General features: G+C 38.6%; 1 protein-coding gene across 2 annotated transcripts in view; it reads right to left on the bottom strand.

Annotated features, from left to right (window-relative positions):
- Positions 1-14843: 14843 nt before the first annotated feature.
- TTC27 (tetratricopeptide repeat domain 27) overlaps positions 14844-19660 on the bottom strand; it is a 146196-nt gene continuing 141379 nt past the window's right edge. For both annotated transcript variants that reach the window (XM_006197260.3, XM_072937936.1), the window contains 2 exons: positions 19346-19446; positions 14844-15084 (listed from right to left, as the gene is read on the bottom strand). In XM_006197260.3, coding sequence (XP_006197322.1) covers positions 14962-15084; positions 19346-19446 — 224 coding nt within the window. In that variant the 3' untranslated portion in view covers positions 14844-14961. The remainder of the gene's footprint in view (positions 15085-19345; positions 19447-19660) is intronic.

Genomic DNA, 19660 nt, shown 5'->3' on the forward strand with positions numbered 1-19660 from the left:
AAATGGTCCTGATGGCTGGATTCCTGAGCCAAAAATTAAATGTTCTTCTTCCACACTCAGAACAAGTGTGACTTCCCTGATTTAAAGAAAACGAGAGAATTAGCATTTTTTGAGCACCTAACAGAGCCTTTATGCAGACACTGTGCTCAGCACGTAAGTACTAATCTGCATACAGCCCTGTGAAGCCTTCTTTTTGCCTCATTCTGGAGATGAGGGAAACACACACAGAGACTTAGGAAATATGCCCATGGACACACAGTAAATGAGCAGTAGAGTCAAAACTACCAGCAGGTCTCCCCGGCTGCAGCATGGACACGGATTCCAAATCCAGCTCCCGCTGTCCCTTTACCCTAGGTCCTCCAAAATGAATTCCAGGGGAGTCATCACGGCTGCGAAAGGAGGCAAGCCCCGCTCCTTCTCCTTCCTCCCTCCCTTCGTGGAAGCAAAGCACGAAGAGACAGAAAAGGAGGAGCAGTATTTAAGGCAGGGAGGAGGGGCCAGGGACCAGACAGAAATTCTTAAGCTCACAGCTATTAGGTCTTTAGGTCTCTGGGCTCAAGACACCCAGAGGAATGATGTTACCTCTTTAAAAAGAAAAGAAAAGAAAAGAAAAAAAGATTAGAGGCAAGAAATGTTTAAATTAAAATGGAAGGTACCTTTACTGGCAACTCATCCTGCAGAACTTGGAGTCTCTCAGTTGCCGTTAATCAGTCCCTCACCTGACACCTATTATGAGCCTCACCTGACCTCCTCCTTCCTCCCCTCCCAGCCCCCACCAAGGTCTTGGACGGAAGGGAGTGTTCGTCTTAGAACCCTTAGGACCTAGCAGAGTTGTTGACAGAGAATGAGGGTAAAAAAAGAAAAAATGTGTTGAGTTGAACTTTTTTTCCCCACCTTTATTCCCAGAGTAACCTTTTTAAGGACAGGAACAGTTTATTATCGAGTTTTGTACCCTAAGCACCTAGGATAGTGCCTGACACACAGGAAACGTTTATTAAACATCCATTAAGCAGGACTGACTCCAGCAAAGGTTGCTGAAAAGGTGAGTCTCCAAGGTCTGAAATGTGTAAAGACAGTTTCTGCGACTTTGAGCAGAAAGTCCCATGAGGACAAGGGTCAGATCAAACTCGTTATCAAACACGGCCTGAAACACAGCTTCGGCTTCGCTCCTAACAGCAGGATTTGTGCATTTTTAGGAACTGCATATCCATTCAGAGCACCAGGAACTGAAACCACCCTGGAATCATCTGTGACTAAACCAGGGGCATGAATATAGACTGTGTAGCCTGATAAACTCACAGCCTGACCAAGAAAAGACTCAACATGCCGCATCCCCTCTGAGACGAGCCCCAGAGGGACAGAGACCCTGTGGACATGTGACTGGGCTCCTTCCAAACTTGCCCTAATCCCCACAGTACAGAAAGCTAGAGCCAGAGGCCGGGGCACCATTTCTTCACTCAGCACTTCTTAGAAACTGGTCATCTAACGTCCACGGGGGCCCTTCCTGAAGGGACAGCGCACACCCTGTCTCCCAAACTTCTTTGGCCATAGAGCACTTCTCGAGTAGAACTTTGTCACCACTCTCCACGTCGGTGCATTCATTACATTCAGTTCCACTCACACCAGGTAGCCACTTCCTCACTGTGTCCAAGGTGGTGTTCTGGGTGCCAGAAGGGCTACACAAAAAACGGTGAGCCACTTCTGCCCTTGCAGAGCTGTTGGTCTCACAGAATCAGAGAAGAGGCAGGAATCAATCCATGAGGAAGGTCAGCACATGACAGGTTCCCTAAGCAAGGTGGAAGGGAGTTGGGGAGAAAGAGCACCTGGCTTAGGGGTAGACGTGGGGTCCTGGAGATGTCATGGAAGAGGTAGGCTTTGCACGGGCAGACATGAAATGGTGGGGGGAGCTGTGAAGGGCAGCCCGGGAGAAGACAGACATGGGGAGGGACAGGCCACAGGACGGCGGGGAGGGCAGGGAGTGGTGTGATGGGAGAAAGCCTGCGAAGGTGATTTGGGGTCACATTATGAATGCCACAGGAAGTTTGTATTTCATGGAGAACTCTGGAAGGTCGTTAAGCAGAGGGAGATGACGTAACTAGGGCCTCATTTTAGACCAGAGAGGTTTCTTCTTCTTTTTTTAATTGAAGTCTAGTTGATTAACAATGTGTGTTAGTTTCTGGTGAACAGAATAGTGATTCAATTACACACACACACACACACACACATATATTTTCATATTTTTCATTACAAGCTATTACAAGGTACTGAATATAGTTCTCTGTGTGACACAGTAGGACCTTGTTTGTTTTATATATAGTAGTGTGTATGTGCAAATCCTGAACTAATTTATCCTTCCCCCTGCCTTTCCCTTTTGATAACCATAAATTTGTTTTCTATGTCTGTCTGAGCCTAGTTCTGGTTTGTAAACAAGATTTGTATATCTTTTTAGATTCCACATATAAGTGGTCTCATATATTTGTCTTTCTCTGTCTGATTACTTCCCTTAGTATGATAATCTCTAGGTCTATCCATGTTGCTGCAAATGGCATTCTTTTTCATGGCTGGGTAATATTTCATTGTGTGTGTATACAAACACACACACACAACTCATAGAGGCTTCCTAATGCTTGTCCTTAGACCATCTGTTAGTTCACAAATAACTCTCTAAGGAGATGATGATTCCAACACAATATGATATACAGTGAAAACGTACTGAGTTTAATTTGTACGTTAGTCTACTATCTTAGAAATAACAGTGGAAAAGTTCTCCAAAGAAGATCTATTTTGTAATTATTAGTGAATATTAAGGGTTTATGTTATGGAATGAAAGGTGACAGCTGAAATCTACTGCATTAGTTTGTCTACTGCTGTTTAACAGATGGCTGGATAAACTTAGCAACTTAAAGCACACATTTATTATCTCACAATTTTTTGAGACAGGAGTCAAGGGACAGCTAAGCCAGGTCCTATCTTTCAGGGTCTCTCACCAAACTGAAATCAAAGCATTGGCCAGGGCTGGGATCTCATCTGAGGCTCAGCTGAGTGTCTGTGGGCAGAATTCAGCTTCTTCAGGGTTATTGGGCTGAAGGGCTGCCTCAGATTCTTGCTTCCATCAGGGCTTGGCTGGCTGACTGTTCAAGGCCACCCTCAGTTCATGACCACCTGGCCCTCTCCAGCATAGTGGCCTGTTTTATCAAAGCCAGCAAGGGAGAGAGTCTGGCTGTAAGACAGAAGTCACTACCTTATGTAACCTGATCTGGGAAGTGACATCCCTTCAATATTGCCAATATTTTATTGGTTAGAAACAAATTAACCAAGGGAAGAGAATCACACAGGGCCATAAATACCAGAAGGCAGAGATCACTGGGGCCACCTCAGAAGCTGGCTCACTAACTTCCCAGCACAGAGTAAATTCATAATGTTTCAGTAATTATATTTCAAGTGAAACTACAGAACCTGGGATCAGTGCAGGAGGCAGTCTGTTTTGGTGGAACACTGCAGGCAAGAATAACCCAGTGTTAATCACTGCTCCCTTTGCAAATCGGGACCCTATTGTAAGAGCAGTCTTGGAGCAGGAAGAGTGGTCCCTCTTACCTCCGTGGATGCCTCTCCCCTGTCCGCCATGACTATTTACAGGAGCAAGCTCAGCCAGGACTTTCATTCAAGTCCTCAGACTCGCACAGGCACTGGGAAAGGAAAGACTCTCTTTTGTTCTGTGCAGATGAAATAAGATACTCTTCATTCTGTCTGATCTGATTCATACCCCTTCCTAGGATTGCCTCTTTCACATAAAGAATGTACCAGCTACATTCCTGAAGATGAGAAACCAAATGCTGTCAGGGCTGATTTGTGATTCTTGTGATTCTCAGAGGAAGAAAGCAAAGACGGAGGGTTTTATCTAAATGCATGTAACAGTTAGAGAAAGACACTAGGATTGGCCGGGTTGGGAGGCAGCTAATAAAATACAGTGTCTTTGATCTGTAGGTCACCAGTTTGTTTAGGGTTGCCCTGAGAAATTCCCCTGAAATATGTGTTTTTGGAATTCTTCCAGGAAAGCTAAAACCTTAGGGTTATCTTTTTCTTTTTTTCTTGTAGTGCGCTGGGTTTTGATTTATCATTCCCTGTGAAGTTACGGGTGAGATTTCACCTTTACTTGTTCACAAACCATCCAGGCACAAAAAGTGCTCTCCCTTAAAGTGGTGGTGTGGGCAGCCTCAGGATTCCTATTACAACTTAAAGGGAAATCACCCAGCCAGAGCTGTCGAGTGGAGGGGCCCAAGGCCTTGCTATTTCAACTTGGCCATCAGGCATCAACAGGGACTTTTTCCATCAGACTATGGAGCCCAGAGGAAGTGCCACAGGATATTAAACATGTCAACACCATGCTTTTCAAGAAGAAATGTGAGAAGCTGGCTTTGGTCACCAAGATGGCCACATTCTCTCAGCGAGTCAAAGCTGGCCGGATTCCCTTAGGTTGGTACCCCATTATTTATCCAGACAGAAACATGGAAAGCACAGGATGTAAACTATGTTAAACAAAAGAAATAGAGAATTTAAAGTATACTATCAAATTATCCACATTTTGGTCTTAGGGTAAAACCACTTTAGAGTTGTAAAAAGCCATATTTTGTTTAAGGTATTTGATAGGAGTGGGTGGCTGGATGGAGACCAACCTCATAAAGTTAATGAGGTCAAATTTGGGTTTGTGATGTCAAATTTCACCTCAAAAAGAGGTATGCTTTCTCTAAAGTCAATTTTATGATTTTCAAGGAAAAGGAGTCAGAACTTTTCCAACAGAAGGAAAGGCCAAAAAGGTAGAAAAAGTGCAAAGATCTGGAGGGGAATACACACTCAGATCTACGTTAAGCACAACTGGACTATTTCTAATATTTTAAAGCTTTTTACTACAAACTATAACACACATTCAGAAAAATGAACAAAGCCAAAATGTATAACTCATTGATTTGGCAAAAAAACCATGTTAACCAGGACCCAGGTGAATTAATGATATTGCCAACTGCCCAGAAGCCCTTCATACATGCTCCCAGCCATCACCCTGGTGCACCCACAAGAGTAACCACTGTCTGGAGTTTTGCGGGAATCACTTCCTTGCATTCGTTTACAGTTCTAACACCTATGCATGCATCACTAAGGATCATAATTTCAGCTTCTTTTTGAGCTTGATATTATATACATGGAAACATGCAGCATGCATTTTTTTCTTCATGTCTGGCTTCCTTCGCTCACCATAATGTTTGAGAGGTTCACTCATATTGCTGTGGTGCAGCTATAGTAAATTCATTTTCACTGATGCATACTATTCCATTGCATAACTATCCCACCAATTATGTATCCATTTTACTGTTGGTAGATATTTGGGTTGATTCCATTTGAAGACTATAATGGATAATGCTGCCAGAAACATTCCTGAATGAGTGTATGTGTGAATGCATTTGTACTGTGCATACGTGTTCACCTAGGAGTAAAATTATTGGGTCACAGGGTATGCATATCTTCAGTCAGTAGATATTGCTCAACTGTTTTCCAGAGTGTTTGTATCAATTTATACTCTTATCAGCAATGTGTAAGAGTTGTTGTTTCTCCATATCATCACCAACACTTGGTATGCACGGTCATTTCAATATTAGTCATTCTGTTGCATATGTGGTCATCTCATTGTGACTGTAATTTGTATTTGATTACTGAGTCTCTAATGACTGAGTCAGAGAATGTTTCTGCTGTTTTATTGGCCATTTGGTTATCCTCTTTTGTGAGATGCCCAGTTTTTTTAGTTGAGTTGGTTGTTTTCCTCACTGATTTATAGTTTTTATTCATTTATTTTTAATATTCTGAATATGCATCCTTTTTCAGTTATATTACAAATATCTACTCCTTCTTTTTAGCTTCGATTCCTCTTGTCATGTCTTTTGATGAACAGAAGCTCCTAATTTTAATGTAGTTCAGTATTTTTTAAAGTGTGCTTTTTGTTTCTCATTTTAAAAAAATCTTTACTTCCCTCAGTGTCATGAAAATATTCTCTTATATTATCTTTTAGAAGCATTATTGTTTCATATTTAGGTCTAATCACTTACAGTTGATTTTTGATGTATGGTGTGAAGTCAGGGATCAAGATTCATTTTTCTATACAGATATCTAAATACTTGGTATCATTTATTAAAAAGATTATTTTTCTCCACTGTTTTGCAGTGCCACCTTTGTCATAAATCATGTGTCTGTATATGTGTATTTCTGGACTCTATATTCTATTTCATTGGTCTATTTGTCCTTGCATCAATATTATACTGTCTTAATTATTGTTGTTTTATAATAAGTCAATATCTGGTAGCATAAGTCTTCAACTTTGTTTTTCAAGATTGTTTAGCATTCTCAACACTTGAATTTCTATATATACTTTAAAATTACAATTTTAATTTCTACAAAAAAATCTAATGGAATCTTGATTAAGACCACTTTAGACTCCAGATCTGTTTGGGGAGAAACAACACCTTCAGTATATTGAGTTTTCCAACTGATGAACATAGTATTTCCTACCATTTATTTAGTTAGGACTTTTAAAATTTCTCTGAAAATGTTTTAGTTTTCTATTGAGGTATTTGCCATCTTTAAAAAGATTAATTCCTAAGTATTTGAAATTTATGCTATTATAAATGGTATCATTTTCCTTTTTAAAATCCCTGAAGGGTGTGTGTATGTATAAATTGAGATGTTGATTTTAAAATCTATATGGAAATTCTAATTTTGAGAATAATTTTCATCAGTTCTGAAGAGTTTTCAGCTGTAAGCTCTTCAAATGCCTCTTTCTTATTCTCTTTTAATATCCTTCTGAAATTCTGATTTGAAACATCCTTCTGGAAATCTGTCCTCCATGTGTTCTAGATTTGCTTTTATTTTTCTCCTTTTTGATATGAATGGGCTGCATTATCTCCAGGGCTATCCTTTTCTTCACTCATTCTCTCTTCAGCTCTGTCTAATCTGCTGTTTAACCCAGTGGTTCTCAAAAGAGGGTGATATTATCCTTCAGGAGACACTTGGCAATGTGTGGAAACATTTTTGGTTGTCACAACTGGGAGAGGCATGCTACTGGCATCTAGAGGACAGAGGCCAAAGACGCTGGTCAGCATCCTACAATGCAGACAGCCCCCTACAACAAAGAATTATTCAGCCTAAATGTCAAAAGTGTCAGGCTGAGAAACTGGTTTAACCTATCTACTATTATTAATTTCAATTATTGTATTTTTCATTTCCCAAAATTTAATTACAGTTCTTCAAATCTTTCTAAAACTTTCTGATTGTCTTTTTTTCTAAGTTCAAAGTTGATTTCCTCTTTTATTTCCTTAAACATTAAAAAATGTACTTTTTCTATATTCTGTAATTCCAACATCTGTGGTTTTTGTCAATCTTATTCTGCTGTTGTTTCAACTGATTCTTATCCATGGTGCTGTACCTATTGGTGTATCTCTGATTTTTTTTCTTTCAGTTTTACTGAAATGTAATTGACATACAGCACTGTATAAATTTAAGATGTAGAGCATAATGATTTGACTTACATATATCATGAAATGCTTATCACAGTAAGTTTAGTGAGCATCCATCATCTCATATAGACACAAAATTTTAAAAATAGAAAAAATTTTTCCTTGTGATGAGAACTCTTAGGATTTGCTATCTTAACAACTTCCATATGTAACACACAGCAGTGTTCATTACATTTATCATGTTGTACATTACATCCCTAGTACTGATTTACCTTATAGTTGAAGTTTATACCTTTTGACTACCTCATCCCCTTCTCTCTCCCCCACCACCTGCCACTGGTAACCACAATTCTGCTCTCTTTTTCTATGAGTTTGTTTGTTTTTGAAGTATAATTGATCACAACACTATGTTAGTTCCTGTTACACAACATAGTGGTTCAATATTTCTATACATTTCAAAATGATCACCATGATAAGTCTAGTTACAATACGTCACCAAAGATATTACATCATTATTGACTATATTCCCCACACTGTATATTTCATACACATGATTCATTTATTTTGCAGCTCTAAGTTTGAACATCTTAATCTCCCCCATTTATCTTTCCTCTCCCCACACTCCTCCCTTCTGGGAACCACCTGTTTGTTCCCTGTATCTCTAACTCTGTTTCTGTTTTTTTATGCTTATTTGTTTTGTTTTCAGATTCCACACACAAGTGAAATCATACAGTATTTGTCTTTCACTTACTTCACTTAGCATATACCTTCTAGGTCCATCCATGTTGTTGCAAGGCAAGATTCTTTCTTTTTTTTTAGCGGCTCTGTCATATTCCTTTGTATGTATGTATGTATGTATGTATGTATGTATGTATGTATGTATGTATGTATATGTGTGCATATCTATATATCTATAGCTATATATATCTCACACCAGTCAGAATGACTATCATTGAAGAACACAAATAACAAATGTTGGCGAGGATGTGGAGAAAAGGGAACCCTTGTACACTGCTGGTGGGAATGTAAATTGGTGCAGCTACTGTGGAAAACAGTATGGAAGTTTTTCAAAAAACTAAAAATAGAACTACCATATGACCCATCAGTTCCACTCCTGGGTATATATCCAGAAAAAAACCCACTAATTAAAAAAGATACATACACCCCCAATGTTCATTGAAGCATTGTTTATAATTGCCAAGGTATGGAAGCAACCTAAGTGTCCATCAACAGATGAATGGATAAAGAAAATGTGGTACCTATATATACAATGGAATGTGACTCAGCCATAAAAAAGGATAAAGTTTTGCCATTTGCAGCAACATGGATGGACTTGGAGGGCATTATGCTAAGTGAAATAAGTCAGACAGAGAAAGACAAAAACTGTATGATATCCACTTATATGTGGAATCTAAGAAATACAACAAACTAATGAACAAAACAAAAAAGAAGCAGACTCACAGATGTAGTGAACAAACTAGTGGTTACCAGTAGGGAGCGGGAAGTGGAGAGAGGCAATATATGGATGGGAAAAAGGGTTATTATGGGACTGTGTAAAATCATGTGTGTGAAACTTTTGAAAATTATAAACCACTATAGAATTTAAACAATCTTTCATTCAATAAAAAAATTTGATATTAAGTATTAAAACTCCCTTCCATACCAGTATAAAGGAATATTTATCAAGATCAAAACATAAAAGAAATTTTATTAAACAGTTTCTTAGCTTGATTTATAACTTTTAAATAATTTAGACACATGGTACGTGGGCCTCCATTTGTACTCTGGCTTGAAGCCCCACCAGGTTAAAGGTAGGCCTACTTTCATGTGTTTAATTTTAAAGCTTAGTAAATTAAATTCTTTTAAAAAGTCTCTCTCTCTTTTCCTCTCATATGTGTATGTGTATATTTATGTAAGAAAGAGCCTAAAAGAATATGCAGAAAAATGTTAACGTGGTTATCTCCTACATGGGTGGGATCTGGGGTGATTTACTGTTTTTCTTCTAGCTTATTTGTATTTGTTAATTTTTTGACAATGAACATGGAATGGAACACTTACGTAATTTATTAAAGGGGGAAGGTGAACATTAATCAGGACATACCTATGCCCCTCAAAATAAATGAGCTTGTATCCTACTGGGTATGGTCAGGGGAGGCAACTGAGCATGAGAAGCACACTCTAGTTCTGCTACTGATACATACTTTCTGTGAAAAAGAACTGTTGGGGGCACGAGAAGGTTTTCTGGGCAGACGGCTGTAAAAATACCAAGACAGCTTTTATCAGCCCTGGCACCAGACATCTTACAGGTCAAACTGATTTCAGTAAGTAGAGTGATGAAGGGCACATAGAAGACCGGAAAAATTTCTGCAGCATTGTTTCTCAAGCCCCAGGGTCATGACCCCTACAAGGATTACAGAAACCGGAGCCAAGTTGCTGCATGCCCCCATCCAGGGACTCCACTAGTCCCTGGGACTCGAAAGACCATCCACAATGCCCCTTTCTCTTGATCATAACAAGAACTAATTGTGCTCAGTTGCTCACAAAATACTTCGCACACATCATCTGATGTGACTCCTACAGCAATTCTGTCTGGCCTATAGGACGGCTATTTGCTAAGGAAACTGAAGCCCAAAGAGATTCAGGTGCTCAGGTGGGGTCACAGCTAGGAAGTGATGCAGCTGGGACTTAATTCCAGGTCTTCTAACCCTGAGTTAATCCTAGGCAGTCAATTCCCCGTTTGTTCTGCCTACTCTTGCCCAACACCAACCCAAGAAATCCTCACAATAGGAACTTGGTTTTGTTTCTCCTTCACTTCATAAAAATCCATCACATTCTTTCTTTCCTTCTGCTATCCACACTTGCAGCCCAGAAATGTGGGAAAGTTGCAGCAGAATAAAAATGCTGAGAATCACGACACTTGGGCATCGAGGTCCAGCAGTACTAGATGTCATTAAGCTCCCAACTGAGGAGCAGAAGTGGTTTTATCAATGCTTATTATCAAAGGGTTTCTAAGACACTCTTACTCATATTTCTGTTAAACTTTTTTTATTTTCAAAGCACTTCTATGTGCATCTTCCCGATCTTGTTATATAGCATCTTCGTCATATGGATCACTGACGGGCCACAGAAAGGTTAAGGACTTCCTCAAGTCATGGAGCCTTCAAGAAGCACTTCTCTGTCTGTGAGCAGCAGTGTGTATTAATGTCTGTTTGCCTACTGAGACTGATGTTTATTTGAGCCCTCAGTCTGGAAAAAGTTAGCAATGCAAAGGGTTAGCTCCTTAACAACATTAATATGATTTACCTCCCCGCCCCCCTTCCTGGCAATAATACCACAAAAAAGATTCCAAAATGGCTGACACTTACTGTTCAGAAGACCACTTTCCTACTATCCACCTCTGCCTCACAGTCCTTGGCAGGAGTCCCTTTTCGTAGATCACAATGTTGGCACAGGGCCAAGAGATGGTGTGGTTGACTCATAGGTCACTGTGGTTTATAAGAAGTCAGCATAATAAAAAGGGAGGTAGATCTGACATCACTGGCAAGGGAAGAATTTGAGTGTTGTACCAAGTGAGCTAATTACAGCCAGCTCTGACAGCACGGGAGGAGAGAAGGCCTTGCTGAACAAGGCCAAGCCCAGGGAAGGAGAGGTCCACAGAGAAGCCCAACTACTCTACTAAGAGTTTGCAAATCTCCTCAGAATTGACATTAACTTGTTATTTATCCCCAAGTCAAAGGGAAAAAACAAAATCTGCTCAAGTGAACTCCTTATTAACCACATTCTTAACCAGGGTGAAGAAGTAGGTGCTTTATAATAAAGTCATGAGAACACATACACAAACGCACACACAACTGGTTTCTAAATTGGCTTCGTTGAGAGCTGTATATCCTTAGGAAAAAGTACCTCTTTGTCCACCAAGCAACTGCAATTTAAAAAAATAAGAAAAGAAAAAAGTGTCAAGATAAGCTCAGCTTTTATAGTCCATGTGGTGAAAACCTAATGCAGCTACAATTATTATTAGACCTTGGTCTGTGAAAGACTCTGTAAGAGTTAAAAGCAAGCCAGCGCTACCTTCAGCCCATAAGGGATTACTCTTTTATTAGCATAGTCTTGGGATTAGTGGAAATGTCTATCTAATGAATGCAGCTACTATATTTGAGCACATGCCTGAATAAGCTTGTTGATTGAAACCTATCTATTTATAAGCACTTCTGCATGTTGTGAAAAATTCATCTGTATCACCACAGCATGGCGCCCACCATTTGAATAAAGGCTCTTTGCCATTTCACTATAGAGCCTGTTGAATGAACAGGGAGAAAGGAAGTGTGCTGCATCCACCTAACAGGTTTTATTCCTCACTCTTGGCCAGTAAAGTAGTTACCTTATCTAAACAGTGATTTAGGTTAATGTGGATGTTATACAAACAGAAATGGGGGAAAAAGAATACTTTTCATCAGACTCACCCAGGGTTTTAACCTAGCAGACTTACCATAATTTGGAGAAATGGTCACAAATAGCCCAAACTGGCCAGACCTCTGCTTACGTCACAGTCTGGAAAGTAGGTGGATTTACAACACATACTCGGTATCACTTCTTTACGTTTCTGCTTATGAAAGCACACTAGGAGATGTCCAGCAGAAATAAGCACAGCATGAAGAGAAAAAATAGCCTTGATACATAATTAAATACATCAATGCTTTCAATGTTAGGGGTCCTCATTACTGTACGGAGGCTCCATTGGAGGTAAGGCCAAGCTCTCCACCCCTACGTGGGAACCTCAAAGTCCATTCCGGGATTCTGCAGTTCTGAACCTCACCACTCTACTCACCACTCCTCAACACACACCCCATGGCTCTGTTTCCCAGACTCAGTGCCAACTCTCTAAGCTTCCTGAACTTTGGGTTTGGGTGTAAAGAAGAGATTTCTTATTCCACTGGGGTTTATTTTAACTCCTCTGCAGTTAAGGTCCCTGTTTACTATACTGCTTCTTTGGAAAAAGGCAAAGACTTCATAAAAATTTTAAGACAAAATTATCCTAAATCATCTTAACAGATCATAGACAATTGTTAACTGAGACCTCACAGAACTTCTCTCCTTGAAAAACTTTATAAACAATGACAGGCAAACTTCCCAGGTGTCCGACTGTTAGGAAGAGAAGATTGAAATCAGCTCACCATTGGAAGCTTTTTCTAGTCCCCACATAGCAAGGAGAAGCAATGCAGGCTTTAGCAGTCTTTGAATTCTCACTGTTTCTCTTTCTGGAGCTTGGGAACGTTAGCTTCCTGGTGACACCACAACCCTACCTGGTGCTTGGTGAGAGCCCAGCAGCTTGCAGCAATTAGTAGTAGTATTCACGCTCTGGGAATTCAATAAAGATTAGAGGATACCATCTTTTATATTTTTCTAGTTGACAAAGCAAAAAAGTAATTCTGAAAACAAATGTATTAATACTAAAAAACCATAGTTGAAATTTATAAAAGATAAGGCATTTGGAAATAGCAAATATTTAAATCATAATATAGCAATACGAAGCACCAAAGACTCTACGGGAAATGAAACGTAGCTGTTTAACAGATACTGTGTTACTGCCTCTGCAGCTGGGTAAAAGTGCTTTGAGAGATACTAAGAATTTGATGGGAGGTACTATTATCACAACACTCCTTCTACAGATGAAAGAATCAAGCACTAGAGTGTTAAGTACTAAGTGTTAGGAGGTGGTAGAGACGAGGTTTTGACAAAACCCAAGCTTTTCCTACTTTACTGTAGTACCTCCCCACACACTTCCTTCAGTTATGTTAAACATTCACCAAAGTAAGATTACACAATGTAACTAATAGGTCTAGACATTTAAAAGACTGCCTCTAATAGCTCTTTTGTGAGATCATTTCAAGAAAACAGAGGTGTAGGGCAGCTTCCTGGAGACTTTGGTCCAGTATAGCATTTGAGAACAGGACTGGAAGGGAATAATCCTTTTGTGACTTGGTTTGTGACAACTCATAGTCACCAGTGCCCTTCTACCTTGAGCCCAAAGGAAAACAAACTGAGAATTTGAAATTTCTAAAACTTGGAAATTTTTCTTCAATCTTCTACTCGATTCCTGAAATCTTTTCTCTTTTCAGTATTTGTTTGTTATCTACTGGGGTTCACAACTAGGTACTGATAAAAGAGTTAATCTTAAAACTTCGTTCCCTCCCTCCCTCCATCCATCCATCCATCCATCCATCCATCCCATCCATCCATCTACCTACCCACCTATTCCCCAATGGCTTCCATAAAAGATATCAGTGGACATTTAATGTTAACTCATGCTATGATATCATTTTATTGGTCTTTCTCATAGTTACTGTCTCTGTAAGAGAAACTGCTAAGACATACATCAACTGTTTTTTAAAGGCTAGTATGACACTAGAAAAGAGAAGCAGGTGGTTGAGGAAAAGAGGCACTGGCAGGCATTCATAACCAAAATTCACTGATGAAAAATTTTTAAAAAATTTTTAAATGTTCAGAATACTTACATTTGTGGATTATGTATTTTTAAATTCCCAAAGGCAGTAGAAACTCACAAAGCAGCAAGGAATAGGATTATTCACATTTTATAAATAAGAACATGGAAAACAGCAAGGGTCAAATGACTTATACATGGGATCCAACATTCAGCAACCCAAGCCAAGACCAAATTCCTTACTATGACTTTTGTAGTAAGATTATTAAGCTCAGCTGCTGCCTTCAATATTTGTTTCCAGACATTACTAAGAAAACATTTTACTTTGGCATTTTTGTAATATGGCACCATTTATAGCTGTCTTCACTCAGAGCAACCTTATTAAACAACCATCTTTAAGGGCTGGCAGTATATACAATGTGGAGGGTCAGCCTGGTTCCTAGTGGCTAATGGCTCAGTCAAAATTTGAGTTGTATCAGTTTTTTCATGCATTTTCTTATTTAGAAGTTAGACCATACCCACGGTTCTAATTCAGCTAAGCCTGTATCTTTCTAATGCAAATACAAAATCTCAAGAAGTGTAAAGGTTTCCATCACTGAATGTGCTCTTTTATCACTTTTTGGATAATACATCAGCCAACCAAAGGATTCCACAAACTTGTAGTGTACGATTTTTTTTTCCTGTTTAGACTTTTTCCAAAGAATGATCTAATTCATTTTAGGCTGAGAGAGAATAAACCCCATGCTGAAAAGTATAACTTGTTTTGCGCTTTGTGCTAAAATATTTCAAAAATAATAAAAATAGTGAATTCAACTGTAATTAGCCTAAAGAAAGAGGGAAGGAACGTTTTATCTAACATATTTCAGAAAGTTCAAACATTTGGAAAAATCACAATAGCAAGAACGTTAGCCATAAAAGAGGAATTTATTTAAAAAAAAATCAATATGTTGTGTTTCAGATACACAGGTATAAGAGAAATTTCAGAAGGTGAAGCACCTTTTCCAGAAACTGTCCCCAGGATGGTCAATACTGATTGCGAAACTGGTTGCTTAGGTCTTGAAGCTCTGTTACTAAGGCATCCATAGCTGCTGTTTCATCAGCTAACTCCTGGGAAACTTTTCCACTTACCATATCTGTAAAAAGTTGCTGCGACATAAAGAATAAAGCAGAACTATCAAAACAAAGAAAATCCCTTTAAAATAATATACAGAATATAGAATTAAAATTCCCTTTGCATAATAATACCACAACATTATAGTAGCAACTGGTGTTTGTTCTGTTCACCATCCTGGAAATGTATAAGCTGCAACAATCAAACATGCCTGAACTTGTAAATTCAAATGAGCTCTGTTCTTCAGAATGGTTGCCCTGAATACTGATTATTCGTTTCAATGTCATAAGATGGTTTTTAGATAAACAGACGTTGTTCATCCAAACAAACCAAATCTATCTGTTGTATATATAAGCAAAACAAATATCCCGATTCATATAAATCATATCCTTTATGCTAATTATTTGAAAATTAATTATGGCTTAGGACTCAGGTCACAAAGATTATCAATTTTCAGTAAAAGCAAAAAAGCTCAGCAAAATAAAATAAAAGCACCCTCCAAAAAGGGAACCCTCCTACACTGTTGGTGGGAATGTAATTTAGTGCAGCCATTATTGAAAACAGTACGGAGATTCCTCAAAAAAAACTAAAAATAGACTTACCATACGATCCAGCAATCCCACTCCTGGTCATATATCCAGAGGGAACTTTAATTTGAAAAGATACATGCACCCCAAGTTCATAGCAGCATTATTTACAATAGCCAAGACATGGAAGCAACCTAAATGTCCACTGACAGATGACTGGATAAAGAAGTTGTGGAATATTTATACAATGGAATACTATTCAGCCACAAAAAAGACTAAAATAATGCCATCTGCAGCAACATGGATGGACCTGCAGATCATCATTCTAAGCGAAATAAGCCAGAGAGAGAAAGAAAAATACCATATGCTATCACTTATATGAGGAATCTAAAAAAAAGACAAATGAACTTATTTACAAAATAGAAATAGACTCACAGACATAGAAAACAAACTTCTGGTTACCGGTGGGTGGGAAGGGGAGGGAAGGAATAAATTTGAGATTTGCAGACACTAACTATATACTATATATAAAACTAGAAACTGTATGACTAGATACTATGTACAAAACAGATAAACAACTAGTTTAAGCTATATAGGACAGGGAACTATATGCAATATCTTGTAGTAACCTATAATGAAAAAGAACATGAAAATGAATATATATATGTATATGTATAACTGAACTACTATGCTGTACACCAGAAACTGACACAATATTGTAAACTGACTATACTTCAATAACATTTTTTTTAATTTAAAAAAAAAGCTCCCTCCTTCTGTAAAAGGAATTGCTGGGGGGGGCATATTGCAAAACACTTCTATAATGCCACCATGGCTGAAACATTCTGGAATGCCACTCTAAGAACTGCCTGCCAAGCCAGAATAGGCGCCCAAGAAAATCAGCTTCAGGATGGCGTGTGTGTGTGTGTGTGTGTGTGTGTATTAATCAAAACTGTAATTTACTCAGCTTACCATATCTTTTTCATCAGACCTGACTAGATGATTTGTTCACAAAAATCAAATTCACCATTGAAATATGACTATATACTACCACAGATGATACTGACAGATCTTCTAAAGAGGGAACCTGGAAGATGTTTTGGAGATGGCATCATGACTGGGCTAAGGTTAGAGTTTCTCATAGTGATTCATGGAGCAAAAAATAGTCACCTGAGTGCTGAACTTCAAAAACATCTTGTAAAGCATTGTCACGTGGCTGTGTAGCCACACGGCTGTGTAGCCACACCTTGCACAGCGTTTCACACAGATTGACATACCAACTGCTGCGATGTGATCAGTAGAGAAAACACCTTTGAGGAAAGTAACCTGGACTCACACAGCATGTTTTATTTTTAGTAAGAATTACGGGGCTGGGGGGGAGGGAGAGTACAGCTTGGTGGTAGAGTGCATATATAGCATGCATGAGGTCCTGGGTTCAACTCTCAGTACCTCCGTTAAAATAAATAATAAATAAGTAAATAAAAACCTAATTACCACCCCGACACACACACACAGAAGAGAATTACAGTGATTGCAAATCATCATAAATCTGTATCACTTGCTATAAGGTAAGGAGGAAGCAGAGAGAAACTGAGGCTTAGAAAGATGGAATAACTTGCTGAGGCTCACATAGGGTGTGAGTGGTAAATCTGTTCCATCTGCAATCCCCCATGCATTGCCCTCATGCCTCCCCTGCAGCAAATCTGTACAATGACAGGGTGCTGAGGGCCGAGCAGTCACTCTGTCCTGGCCAAGCATGGACGGCATGACTTTAGGTGAGTCTCTAGGTTCTACGTAGGAGTTTGTTTCCACGAGGTCCTGGGCCAGCCAAGAAAAAATGAGCAATTCATGCAAACCAAGCCTGCTATTTAACAGTTATCTTCATTCATTTTCACTTTTAAAGTGTTGTAAAAAAGTGTTCTTTTGGAATGCAGTTCTGTTCAGCAAACCCAATTTGTTCAGAAAGTAGAACAGGTATATGATTTACTACAAAATCAGAGATTCCGAAATATTACATGCAAAAAGGTGCTTTCAAAAGAGGTGTTGAGAAGCAATTTTTCCCATTTTTGGATAATCCAGTTGAGATATAATGAGAACAAAATGTACACACAGATGATGTTCTGAGGCCTCATTTTCAACGTTGGGGACTCTCCCACAATATGAAAGGATGGACAGTATAGGTAAGACTATTTAAGTCATATAAGTATAGGTTCACGTAAAATTAATACATTACAAGAAAAAGCTTTGTCCAGAGATAGGGAAACTTGCAGAGTACATCCTGAAGAAATAAACCATTATGGGTAGGTTAGTGATCTCACCAAAACTAGGAAACTAAGCTCCCAACTTGGGAAGGAGAATCACTGAAAAAGTTTACTACACTGACTTTCTTTGAGAGAGCTCTTGCAGCTTTCTGAGAGACACGTAATTCTGAAGTTGTACTGCCCAGATGGGAGGAAATATAGTTCCCCTAGGTAAATTAAAGAAATCTGGTTCCAGCATGCAGATTAATAAGGACAGAAAAATGAGTTAATAATCTAAAGAGGCAAAAATGATTCTCTGATCTGAAAACATCAGGCATTAACAAAAAATGCACACTCTGGGAAGGCTTTCACACATGTCCGGAAGCCACCTTCGCATGCCACACACTTGCTCTCAGAAGTGACTTAAAATTAGTTTGCAACCCAAGTGAAGGCAAGTAAAGATTAGAAAATAAAGTATAAACTGTGCTAGAAGTTATAGTCTTCTAAATTCTGCTTGCAGAGGTATACTCGAAACCCGGCTGCATGGTAGAGTGAGCTGGGAAATTTACCACAGATTTCTCAGGCTCCGTCCCAGACCTGATCTGTCACAGGTAGAGACCTGGAGTCCAGTCTTCAAAAAAGCTTACTTGGTGATTGTCGGTTGTCCCAATCCTAGCACTGGTTCACAGGCTGGTATTTGTAAACTCACAGAATATATTTTAGATGTTAAGCCAGAGTCACCCATTTTTGTCAAATCTATATACCACCTCCTTAATATTTGTCTCTAAATCAATTTTTTTATTTAAATAAAAGTCTTTTTTAAAGGAAATACTAGAACACTACTCTAAATGGAAAATAAGCAATAACGTTCATGAAATTGTAGGTTTGATGTACTAGTTCTACTTTTTCTGATATGCACTGAAATAAATATATATTAAAATCATATGGTTATGGGGGAAAGGGGTTGAGGAGGGATAAATTGGGAATTTGGGATTTGTGGATACTAATTACTATATATAAAATAGATAAACAACAAGGTCCTACTGTATAGCACAAGGAACTGTATTTAATACCTTGTAATAGTCTATAGTGAAAAAGGACGTGAAGAGGAAGACATACGTATGTGTATGTAACTGAATCTGCTGTACACCAGAAATCAACACAACATTGTAAATTGACTATATTTCAATTAAAAAAAAAAATCAAACGTTTACCCAAGAGCTGCCAGTGGTATCTAAGGCACACTTTGGGAAAAGTGATAATACTGTTTTAATTTAACTTAAAGAGAGCATTAAGAGTTGGATTATAAATATTAATTTCAAAGACTCCTAAGTCACTCATGTGTAGGGTGGTTTAGCCACTGGGTCAATGATACCCTCACCAGGACAACAAATCACCTGGGGGCGGATATCTAAAATACAACATGAGCCTAAAATCACCCCTCAAGTAAAAGAATTAAGAGTAGCTGACTGATACCAAAGACATTTTACTCCTATGACAATTTTAATTAATTCCCATTTCACTCTCACCTTTGCTTTAGATAACAAGCCCCGTAAACTGAGTCGAACTGAAGAAAGCACTTGTACAGCCTCTTGGGGATTGGATTTGTTTTTACTGCATTTTATAGCCACTGAAAGACAAATATGGGGAAAACATCTGTTAAAAATGGATAATGATAATTTACAGGGACAAAAATGAACTAATTAGGCTTTCATGGTAACAAACTTCAGAAATATTTCTACAGGGAAAATTTTCATTTGGTATATGGGACATAATTTATGTGCAAGAAGGATCATTTATTGCTAAAAGGAGAATTTTGAGGAAAATGGTGATTTTTGGTGAGT

This window comes from Vicugna pacos, chromosome 15, assembly GCF_048564905.1.
Source record: "Vicugna pacos chromosome 15, VicPac4, whole genome shotgun sequence".
NCBI classification, from domain to species: domain Eukaryota; kingdom Metazoa; phylum Chordata; class Mammalia; order Artiodactyla; family Camelidae; genus Vicugna; species Vicugna pacos.